Here is an 11150-nt window from a genome sequence, read left to right on the forward strand (position 1 = left end):
AACAGCATCGAAAGCATTTTGTCAGCAGTATGCTGACAAAAAAAAAATCACCAAATTCTTGTTTATTAGCCAGATGAAACAATGCCAGAGCTTCAAACTTCATGAGGAGCCCCAGGAGTACTAAAGGCAGGGTTGATACATGCTACAAACCTTGGGGTACAAATTAAAAAAGAGAAATGAAGGCATTTCCTGCAATGAGATGTGCAGAGAACCTCATGTTTAAAAGAAGCAAGAAATGAAGAAAGGAGAAAGCCAAGAATGACTTTCTTGCTGCCTTTCTTGATCTATTTAGGCATTTTAACCATCAGAGAGCTCTGCTCCTGGGTGCCCTGGAATACACAGGATCTCGATGATTTTAGGCATTGTAAGGAAAGACAATACTAAATTTCTCAGTAAATCTTTCCACAGCCAAAGAGGACAGACAGGAGGGAGGGCAATGGGATCCCACTGAGACACATCACACAGCCAGTCACTGGGGTTTGAACTGGCTGTAGCTGACACAGTATTTGAATTGCACATGGAAGAAGAAATAGAACCTCATTTATGCCACAGACTGGCAAAATTCCGTCTCTCTATGCCACTCTGGTACTGATATTTATTTGATGACACATGCACTTCTCATTCTTAGAATTAAATATTTGTCAATGCATTTAATTATGTCACTTCAATAGATTAAATGCACTGCAGGTGCTCTTGAGAACATTATCTAAGAGATGTCTTGATTCAGCAATTTACCTTAGTGTATTTCTCCATTGTGATCAACAATTAAGAAGGTTTTAAGCTCTTGTTGCACACTTGTTAAAGTGTAGCAATGGCTTAAAATGGGTTACCATCAGGAAAAAAAAACGTTACCGTATTAATAATAAAGATAACAGATCTTAATTTCCACTTACACTCCTTTAAATGTCATTTAGATAGATTTTATGTGGACAAAAAAATCTTATACCTTTGTTTTCATTATCTCAACTAATAACACTGCCTCACATAAAGGGATAAAACAACTAATGTAACAAAAAAAAAAAGTATAAAATGTCTTTAACTGCCCCATAGTAGCTTCAAAACTAAAGTACATTTTGAGTCAGACTGGAAAATGAGAAGAGCTGACAGAGAACTCAATTCTCTTAAGAAAGCTGGGGCTTCCATGAAAGAAACCAAAATCATATCACAGAATTACTATGTCCACAGGCTGGGAGAGACAGCGAGGGAGAGAGAGAGAAATGACCTTAGAGGAGAGATCACACCATGTCTGTACTTTCAGTAATTCTGACTGCAGCTTCTGGAACAGTTGTATAGTTAACACATGGTCACTCTCCATAGAAAAAGCTTGTGATAAAACAATTTGAAAAAGCACCAAGAGCTCAAATTCTATGCATTTTAATCCCAAATAGAAAATAAGAAAGTTCAAACACAGAAGTAGGACTCATTAGTTCCCCACAGTGTCCCAGACCTTTTTGGGTACCTCACATCCTTTCTTGATACTCTGGTTCTCCTCATCTAAAAGCTGAGTATTAAAGCTTAACTAATAATAAAAAGCAGATGAACTTTCCTTTGTGGACAAAAACAAAAGAAACTTGGGAAATATTAAATATTTTTTGTGAAAAAAATCAAAAGGAAAGATTTTCACTATGTAGTTTTTCCAAAGACTGTAAAACATCTTTTCTTTGACTAATTGAGCATCTCAGCCCTAAAAATTTAGGGTGTAGTTTTCATCTTCCTGGCATCTTTGCTCTGCAGAAACCAATGGAAGGGAGAAAACCAAGTCCTTAGTTTTGCTCAGCCATTATCCAGGGAGCTGCTGAAATTGAGGGGTTTGACTCCAAAAAGAATGGGCAGAACTTCCCGTGTTTTCAAATTTGAGACACTCTGAAAAGAAATCCTTATGGGCCTCGAAAACACAAGTTCCAAAGAGATGAAAACCCCCAAAATCAAAGTTTGCAAATGATTCAAAAAGCAAGTCCAAGCCACATGCAGCTGTTTCACCTGGGAGTTCTGGGGAGAGTCACTACTTGATGTGCTGATAACAAAACAGAACACATTAATCAGCACAACATTCAGCCAAAGCTCTTGATATTAATTCTTACTGACAGCAAGAAACTCCTGATCCTGAGACACCATGAAAATTATCTTACCAGAAGGCAAACAAACACTAAAGACCATCTAACACTGCTACTGAGAAGTAGGCGGGAGCTGCATTTAACAGCTGAACTACATCGCCCCGTTCAAAACAATCACAAATACATCATTTAATGCATCTCATTTGTCTAATTAAGCAAAGCTGGATTTCCCATCTGATGAATCAGTTTTATATATATGCAATACAGTCAGAAAGGGGAACTAAGCCAGCTTTACTACCAAAACATCAGCAAAATGAGCACACACAGAGCCAGCCATCAACAGGATACACAGCTGCCCAGACTGAACCAGCATGTTCCTTAGTGCTAAATATGGGAAAAAAAAAAAACTAAATCCAGGTCCAGCCTACCTCCAGGACCAGCAGACAAGCTATCCCATACTTCTGTGCTTACACAATCAAGCCCAGTGTTTGTATTATTTTGAGGCTTAAGAAATTCTTGGCCTCAAAACATTTCAGTATTTCTAACCCCAATCCCAACAACCCCCCACCCCACTCTCTGTTCTCCCTGGAAATGCAGATCCCAGCACTGGCCCCAGCACAGGGTCCACTGTCCAAGTGCAGAAGCTGTTTTAACACTGACTGAAATGCAAGTTCTCAAGCAGTAAGTAGATGTGCTCCTTTACAATGTCCCCCCAGGTGCCATCTCAGTGTTATCCAGGACTGTGTAACATGCTGCAGGACAAAGCTACCCTGCAAACCTCATTATTCCTGCACAAAACATTCCTGTATCCTCACAGCAACGGGCTGAAAGGGCACCTGTGACTCAATGCCATGCAGTGGAGATGGAGATGTGAATTTAAAAGAGAGGCTCCACAAACAGGAGCATTTTCAGGCTGTTTGAGCTTGCAAATGAAGGCAAGATTAAACACACACACAGACACAAATGTGAGTGAGCAGGGGCAGCATCACCAACTTCTCCCATCTGTTTCTAATGGAGGGTCATAATCACACCTCCAATACTTTCACAAGTGGGAAAGACAATGTATTCCCATCTATCAAGAGACATTTTGAATTCAACATTGGTTCCAACCACAGGTTACTCAATCTACAGCATGACCTTTTCTCTGTAGCGTGGAACAGGCTTGCTGTAATTTATTTCAGGATAAATTAAGGTTTATGATGTCTTGAGTTTGAAGGTAAGGTAGTAAAAATGTTAAATTTGCCCTGTTTGGTATAAAATTCAGCACCTAGTGTTCTATAGCCACTGGATTATTTTATTTTTAAATTAGTATTTCCAATAATGGAAATTATGTGACCGATTCCGTTCAGTAGGGCCTACAGATACATAACCCAAAGCTAAAGTCAAGCTAAGTCATGCTTGCAATATTCCTCTCCTTGTTTAAAAAAGTCTATTCATGCATTTAATAAATAATGTATTTCATATAAAAGTAAGTGAATGCCAGGAAGCTGCACAAACCAAATTCATTCTCTCAAGTTAGCTCCCTAAAATACATTTGAGGCAGGAATTTCTGTTTCAGAAAATTCAAAGCAAAATAAAACATCAGTTTTATTGTTTTCAGACACGGAAAGTAAGACTGGTCTATAAGGTTCAGACAAATCACACTATGTGAAGTAGTTTGTTTTAATACAGTTTAAAAATTCTAAAATGCTTTTTTGGTTTATCTCCAGAAAACTTGGAAAAGTAGAGGTAAGCAAAATATGCAACCATTTTAAGGCATTATCTAGCTCATTGATGAATAAAATCTCATTTTAACTTTCTTTTCACATTCAAAGTTACTCTGATGTACTACACTCTGTAGCTACACACATTGCACTGAGAATAAACTAGATTTTTAAAATTTTTACAAATCATTGAGGGACTCAAGTTTAACACGCTAGAAGATTGTGTGCCATGTTTCAAGTATTTGGAAATAAACATATGTATAAACACAGTGGAGTGTTTCACTCCACTGAGCCAGGCCCTTCACAGGCCAGTTCCTTACCCTGGCATTCAGAGTTTATGCTACACTGCTGGTTACTCAGCTGAGGTGGCAGATGCACTAATGATCCTGCACACATGACTTTATCCAGCCCTAGCTGGGACACTTCATGCAGCTGCTCAGAAGTAGCTGTAAAAGGCAAAAAATGCGAAGTGAACACAGTGACTGTACAAACTCAGATCTGTGTATTGGCTGCTCACATACACCCACGACTACAAAAACTGGGGAAAATCTGTCCAAAGAGTTATTTTTATCCAAATTGCTTTGTTCCTGAGTTGTTTCCACGTGCTGTGCCCATCCCTTCCCCAGGGCAATCAAGTCATGATCCAGAGTGTTGAGGGAGTGGGGTCTGAACTGAGAGCTGCTGTCTGGTGCCTGGGTTTGCTCTGCTACACCTCAGGTGTGCCAAGTGAGGCAGGTGTAGAAACTTGTCAGTTCTGGCTTCTCCTGACACTCTGGACACCGAGTCCTGGAATCCAAATAAAGAGGATGTTAATCAAAGAATGCCAAAGTGACTTTTCCCATTTTGATGAAGACTGGTGAGCTGAACAGGATTTTGCCTCTTACTCAGCTCCATTTGCTCTTTTGTCTCTGTGCACACCAGTTAGCAGAGGGAAAACATTTCCCAGCAGTGATAAGGAGATACTCTTCCAGGAATTTCTGTTTGCTCAGCCCCCAGTAATCACACCCATTAGAGATGGGGCTGCAATTTCCATTTGTGCAATTCTCAGCATCTCCTGGGACTTGTGAGGCTGTGCTTACCAGGTGAGGACAGGGAGAAGCCTTCTCTTCCAGAGAGGCTCGCAGATCCAAACTGCTGAGCAGGGTGTTGCTGGAAGGAACCATGTTTTCCCAGCCAGCCAGGCAATGCTGTGAAAAAAGATGAGAATCCTTTTCCCTTTTTTTATCTATTGTGGCCCTGTTATTGTTTAGAAGTAACTTCTGCACAGGGAGGTTTAAGTGAGTAATTAATCTATTATTTTTTGAGGAGTTTTATATGACTAACAGGAAAGAAATGAAATCTCAAATAAAGGAGAACTTCCGTCTTTCTAAACTGACTTCCCATTTTGTCAACTCAAGCACCTGACCCCTCTGAACCGGTCTCGACTGACTCATCCAGTTCCCTAAACCACAAACTAAGCTCCCTCCCACCTCTTTCCTGGAAATCTCCAGGCCTGGGCTAGGTTAAATTAACAATACTGCCTGCAGCATTGACTACTGGCTGGAATACAGGACCAGCCATACAACAGCAGCTTTAAATCCACCCTTGCCACTACTGATTTTGTGAATACTTTACACACACCTGCCTTTCAGACTCCTTAACATCTGTGGAAACAAACACAGCTACTCTTAGCTATGGTTCATGGTGTTGAGAGGCCAATGCCTGAAACAAGTCAGCCAAATCTCCACATGGCATTTTCTTTTGTGCACTGTAAAGCATTGGAAATACATCATACATCTTATCTCACACACAAAGGCATGAACTCAGAACCTACAAAGGACATTCTGGCTATCTTACAGATGCACATCAAAAATTTTAGTGGAAACTCTGCCAGATTCTCTTTCCTTCTTGCTATAAAGCAAGGACCACCTGGGGCTGTGCCATCAACAGGAAGACAGGAACTTACCGAAGGCAGTGCCAGATCATCTGCTGGCTCAAAGCTCCTCCTGCGATGGGCTTTGTACTTGTAGGCTGGCAAAAGGGCAGACCTGGGAATGCTGACCCTGGAACCACACAAGGGAAGTAACTGCCTACACCTCTGCCGAGGCACAGGGAATCTGCATGCCTTCCCACTCAGAATCCAAGGGTCTAGCCCCAGAGTGAACCAAGTGAACCATTCTGGGTTAGGACAGTAGACACTTCACATGTCCATTCAGATTCTGGACCAAATTCAGACAAAACCTGCATTTCTCATTGATTTCAAGACTGTTTGTGCTTAAGATTGGGAAAGAGTTTTTAAGCAAGAGATCTCTGCCTTGAGAACAGGAACCTTCTATAGAACTGTTGGGACGCTCTTTTTTCCTTCCCCTGATCAGATTTTCTTCTCTGTTGTTTCCTTGGGTTGTGCACATTACAAAGCAGTAATTCTTATTTACCTGACATAGGTTGGCTCCTCCAGTGTCCCTGGGGGCTGGTGTGTACGTGGGATTTTACACACAGGGCAGGCAGATTCTGAATCCACAGGGACAGTAAAGAGGCGCTGGTTTAATCCATAACAGTAAAAACCTGCACGGAGGAACAAACCTTCATCATAGCTCTTGTTTGTCACAAGGTGCCTGAACCCAACCAAAAAAGCTGTTTCTACCACACTGCCACATCTGCATTCTATAAAAAGAGCTGCTTTTCCTGAAATATCCTATACATTTCCTGTCCCGAAGTAAGTTCCTAAAAAGCAAAACCAAAACTTCAATCTCTTCAATTCAGAAACAGAACATTAGCCAATTACAAGAAACCCTGACAAATTAAAATGACACTGAGAGTGGATCCTAGAAGACTCAAAGTATCTTTGGAGTAGAAAGTTCAATCTGGTTGAAGAGCAGCAGCTGAAAATAACACACTCTTGCTGGTCTTGCATGACGTGGTGCTCTCACAGGATGACAGGTAAAGACTGCTTAGTTGTTTATTCACAGAAATTGCATTAGAAAGAAATATGATCTTACACTTATGAGAATCAGTTATCAAATCCAGTTCTTCTTCAGGACCTGTGCAGTCCAGAGCCTTGGGCCTAGAGAAACACACAAGAAAATCAGTTAGTGACACAGGGGCTGACCCTCTGAACAGCACTGCCTTTTCCAAGCACACATAACTGAGAGATAAAGACCCTCAAAGCCACGCTTGCAATGTCCTGCTCCAATCAGACTATGTTTATCATTACTACAGGGATTACTAAGGGATTGAACATTGCTGCTTCAGCCGTTCTCCATTCCCACTTACTCCAGATGCTGCTGATGAATACAGGTCTCTCTGTTGGACTGTCGGAACTCTTGCAGCTCAGCGAAGTATTGCTCAGATTTTTCTGTTACTGAAGACTTTGTATCAAGAAGCCCTGAGAATACCAAGGAAAAAGTTGAATGATTTACAAAATTTGGGAAAGTACTAAAGCAAGCCTCACAAGATACAGTCAAAGCAAAATAATGATAATGAGAAGGGCAGAACATCATGTCAAGCCAGAGATTTACTGTGTGGTTTGGGTCCCTTATTGCATTCGTTCACTCCAGGTATTTGGTATCCCTTCTGACCTCACTAGGCTTTGCCTTTTGCTGCCTGAATTCCCATACCACTCCACTTCACCACTCCAGGTAAGCACAGATCACCTCTAGTCTGGAGAGGAGCCTCAGAAAAAGCTGCAGCCCCTTTGCTGGGGCCTGCTGCGCTGGCTCCAGGACAGCACTTCCAGCACACCTCAAAGGGGTCATAAACTGTGTTTTATCTCTAAATATCACCACATCACACTGACAACTTTGCTTTAGAGTGAGGATTCACCTGCAATCCAGTCATAGCCCAGGAAAGGACGGGCAGACCAGCTGCTGACAGGTATGGCATCTTCTTCAGGATCAGGCTGAAAAGTGACATGACGAGGTTCCTTCTGAAAGAAAACAATTCATAAAGACTTCCTAATCACCTGACAGGACATTCAAAGGTACAGCTGAGGAGACAGCTGGAAGCTGTTCAGATGGGACAGCTGTGGCTTAGTTAGATGGGACAGTTTGAGACTGGATTCCAGCTATGCCTCTACCAGTAATTTGCTCACCAGCTCTTTGTCTTGTCAATAAATAAAACAGAAAGAGGAGGCAGGGACTTGCCCAAGCAAGGCAGGATTTTTCAGAGCTTTAAACAAAATGCTGAGCTGCATCACACACTGCCAAAGATGAGGCAACCTGTGCTGCCTTGGAGGATGATCACAGCCCTTCATGCCTAAGGAGACAAACTGTGGAACAGCAGCACTGCACCTGCCTGGTCTCCCTCAGTGTGTGGATGGCACATGCAAAAGACAGACAACACTTTACAGTGAAGTGTTATGGATTTCTGGTCTTTCAGTTCACTGGCTAAGGAAAGCAGGGCCTGAACAAACTGCCAACAGCCCCTGGCTGGTATAGCTGGGAAGAGTTCTGAGCCCAACTCCCAATTTACACAGTGGGAACAGGGGAGGTTGTGTTCTCCTGGCCTTTCCTCCTCATCATTCTGTAGACTTGGGAAAATAAGAAAAGCATTGGTTTAATATTTACCTTCAACTCTTTGGACTGAGACATCAGCAAGATTGATTTAGGGATATGGGGCTCTCTGATGACCACATGCTGCTCACTAGTCTCTTTATTTTGCACTCTGCTCAGTGATGGCCCCAGATGACTTCTCTCATGGGAACCATGCAGCAGAGCAAGCTGTTTTCTGTCCTCTCCATGTCCCAGGGAGAAGGATTCTTTCTTTGGACTTCCTTGAGCACCACCATCCCCATCCACGCTGGAGATTTCTCTGCCACATGTAATGACTGCAGACACTGGCATAACATTCTTCTCTTTCTCAGGAAAGCTGGAATGGAAACCTGCTCCTTCCTGTGTGCTCACTTGTTGTTGCTGTACCCCTCTGGCACTGTTGCTGGACTGAGATGAACTGAGGGCTGAGCCAGCTCTGGGCTCCACAGACACCATTATTCCAGGGTCAGCTGTAGGTTTTACTGCATCGACCTCATTTTCCTTCTGTAAGGACAGACTATCTTAACATACATCATCAGTCAGACTACAAACAACTTTTGTAAGAACATTTCACTCATTAAATGAAACTCTCATTCTAGTCTGTTCATTTTTTTGAATTCTTTTAAAGGTGGAAAAAGAAAAATCCTTATGTTCTGGAGAGTCTAAGAAAGAGATCCACTTCCAGCTAAATGCAGCTTTTCCCAATTTGAGGAACCATTGAAATTTCAGCCCTAGTGCTTAGAAGAAACAAAAGGATTTTGTTCCACAATGCTCATTCCTATCTTAGAAGAAGGAACTTGCCTTTCTTAGGCAGGAACTGATCTCCAAACCCTTTGCCAGGAGAACAGATTGAGACCACAGAGCAAACAATAACCAAAGGACAGCTACTTTTCTAACAGACTGCATATTTCACATAGCAATTTCTAAGAGCTCTTTCATGTCCATATGTCTCCTTGACCACACCACACCATAGGCAGAGCTGCTGTCTGTCACAGAGACCCATTTTCTTCCCTGAATTTCTAGCACATACCACTCTCCTGGGCAAGGGGGTCCATCTCTCAGCAGCTGCACTGCCATGAAGAGATGCTGGAAGGAGTTGCTTGCTGGGAAGTCCTTTTCTGATTTCCTCCTGCTTCATTCTCAGCCTTTGCAGAAGGTCCTGGCTGGCCTGGCGCAGCCTCTTCAGGAGCTCTAAGTCCATTCTACAAAAACATTTTAATGTAAACCCAGAAGAAGAGTGAACTACATAAATTCACCACATTAAGTAAAGAAGCAGACACACTCTCAGGAGACTTTTCCTAAAAAATACTCACAGCTGTTGAAATGTTGATTTTTGCTCCTGAGAAATCAGCCAGTCTCAAAACCCCTTATGCCCAGAACCAGCACCACCAATGCTTCTCTCCTCTTGGATATACTGCCAAATATTTTGCACTCAGAAACTGGGAGCTGACTTAATAGAGAAAAGAAACTCTGACAGAGGAAATAATAAACATGAAAAACTCACATCAAAAAGCTAAATAAGAGGCATTTGGTTTAGAGGCTATTATTTAGCCTTATGCAATATACTTATGCAATTCTGCTGTAATGTTCTTCTGAAGCATTTAAATTTATATTGTGGTAACACCAGGATGCTCATAAATTCAAAATATAACTAATTAATGTGAATATATCTGCTACCCCCAAAAGAAATATAGAGTCAAAGCTGTCTTCCATGTTCCCTGGGCAGGAAGGCTCCAAAAGGCTCAACTATGACTCACAACTACAGTTCAGGCAATTCCAATCCCACAAATTAATTAAATCCCACAAAGGGATTACCTTTTATTAGAAGTGGAAGATAAAAAGGAGTTAATAAACAGATAAATAAATAAAAGCTAGTTTGACTGAAAGGCTGTCACACTGTCCGACAGCTTTACAATATCACAAGCTCCTCTACATTTGCAGAAAGTGGATTTTTAAATAAAGCAGCTGCAAACCCAAAACCTAAACTCCCACACTGCTTTTGACTAGACTGATAAATTATCTTCTTAAGAAGACTGTGTGTTTCTCTGGGACCTTTAGGTCTAAAGGATCCCCAAAACTTTCTGCAAAGCTCATCTAATTTGTTTTTGCATCTGCTACCTCGGCAACTGGACATGAGGAATCAAATGCATATGTGATACAACAGCAGTGCTAATAATCAACAAACTACAACATCTCTTTGTTACAAAAAAATAAGGGAGAGGTGCACTACAAAACTTAAATAGATATCCGTGTTGAGGCACTAAATTTGAGATAATTTGAAAAAAAAATGTAGTTCTCACAGCCTTCACAGGACACAGCTAATAGATTTGATGAGCATGCACTTATCATTGCTTATCAGAAAGCAAATACTCGGAAAATAACATCAGTCAAGGGACTTTCTGGAAGGGTTTTACCAGATGACGTCCACTCTTGGCATAATCTACAAGTCCGTCACGTCCAAGCCCGGGGGCTCTGGTTTATGAAAGTGCTGTAATTTGAAACCTTTTTGAAAAGGAGCTTCGCCTCCCGCAGTTAGAAATGAACAACGGTTGTCTCGGGAGCCGAGAACCCTCCTCCCTGCGAGCTGTTCAACACTCCGCGCTGCTCCGGCGCGGACAGCGCTGTAAAACTCCCCTTTCCTGCCCAGGAGGCGGGCAGAGAACGGCGAACCCTTCCTTCCTTCCTGCCTCCCTCCCTCGCAGTGCCGGGAACCCGCGGCGCTCCAAGTCCCCGCGCTCCCGGCCCACCTGCGCCGGCCCCGCCGCTGCGGGGATGCCGGCCCGGTTCCGGGGATGCCGGCCCGGCTCCGGGGATGCCGGCCCGGTTCCGGGGATGCCGGCCCGGCTGCGGGGATGCCGGCCCGGCTCCGGGGATGCCGGCCCGGC

At 42.7% G+C, this 11150-nt stretch overlaps 1 protein-coding gene across 3 annotated transcripts; it reads right to left on the reverse strand.

Moving 5' to 3' along the window:
* Positions 1–3616: 3616 nt before the first annotated feature.
* On the reverse strand, positions 3617–10940 carry MIIP (migration and invasion inhibitory protein). 3 transcript variants are annotated; one of them, XM_021547207.3, is made up of 11 exons: positions 10680–10939; positions 9579–9715; positions 9296–9467; positions 8302–8769; positions 7559–7661; positions 7010–7121; positions 6736–6800; positions 6172–6301; positions 5703–5799; positions 4837–4944; positions 3617–4543 (listed from the first exon to the last, which is right to left on the reverse strand). In XM_021547207.3, exons 3-11 carry the CDS (start codon positions 9464–9466, stop codon positions 4394–4396), a joined length of 1404 nt encoding a protein of 467 aa, XP_021402882.2. In that variant the 5' UTR covers position 9467; positions 9579–9715; positions 10680–10939; the 3' UTR covers positions 3617–4393. The 3 variants fall into 3 exon arrangements, with proteins under 3 accessions (XP_021402882.2, XP_021402884.2, XP_021402880.2); XM_021547209.3 differs by having other exon boundaries at positions 8302–8766; positions 9579–10940; XM_021547205.3 differs by having other exon boundaries at positions 9579–10939.
* Between the last annotated feature and the right edge of the window lie 210 nt (positions 10941–11150).

This window comes from Lonchura striata, chromosome 24 (genome assembly GCF_046129695.1).
Source record: "Lonchura striata isolate bLonStr1 chromosome 24, bLonStr1.mat, whole genome shotgun sequence".
Classification (NCBI taxonomy): Eukaryota; Metazoa; Chordata; class Aves; order Passeriformes; family Estrildidae; genus Lonchura; species Lonchura striata.

Excerpts from the sequence above, each read along its gene's own strand:
- MIIP (XM_021547207.3), bottom strand. The coding sequence starts at position 9,466 with ATGGACTTAGAGCTCCTGAAGAGGCTGCGCCAGGCCAGCCAGGACCTT. Across the intron at positions 7,662-8,301 it reads CTCAGTCCAAAGAGTTGAAG|AAGGAACCTCGTCATGTCAC; the intron begins GTAAATATTAAA and ends GTTTTCTTTCAG. Across the intron at positions 4,544-4,836 it reads CTTCTCCCTGTCCTCACCTG|GACTCGGTGTCCAGAGTGTC; the intron begins GTAAGCACAGCC and ends TTTGGATTCCAG.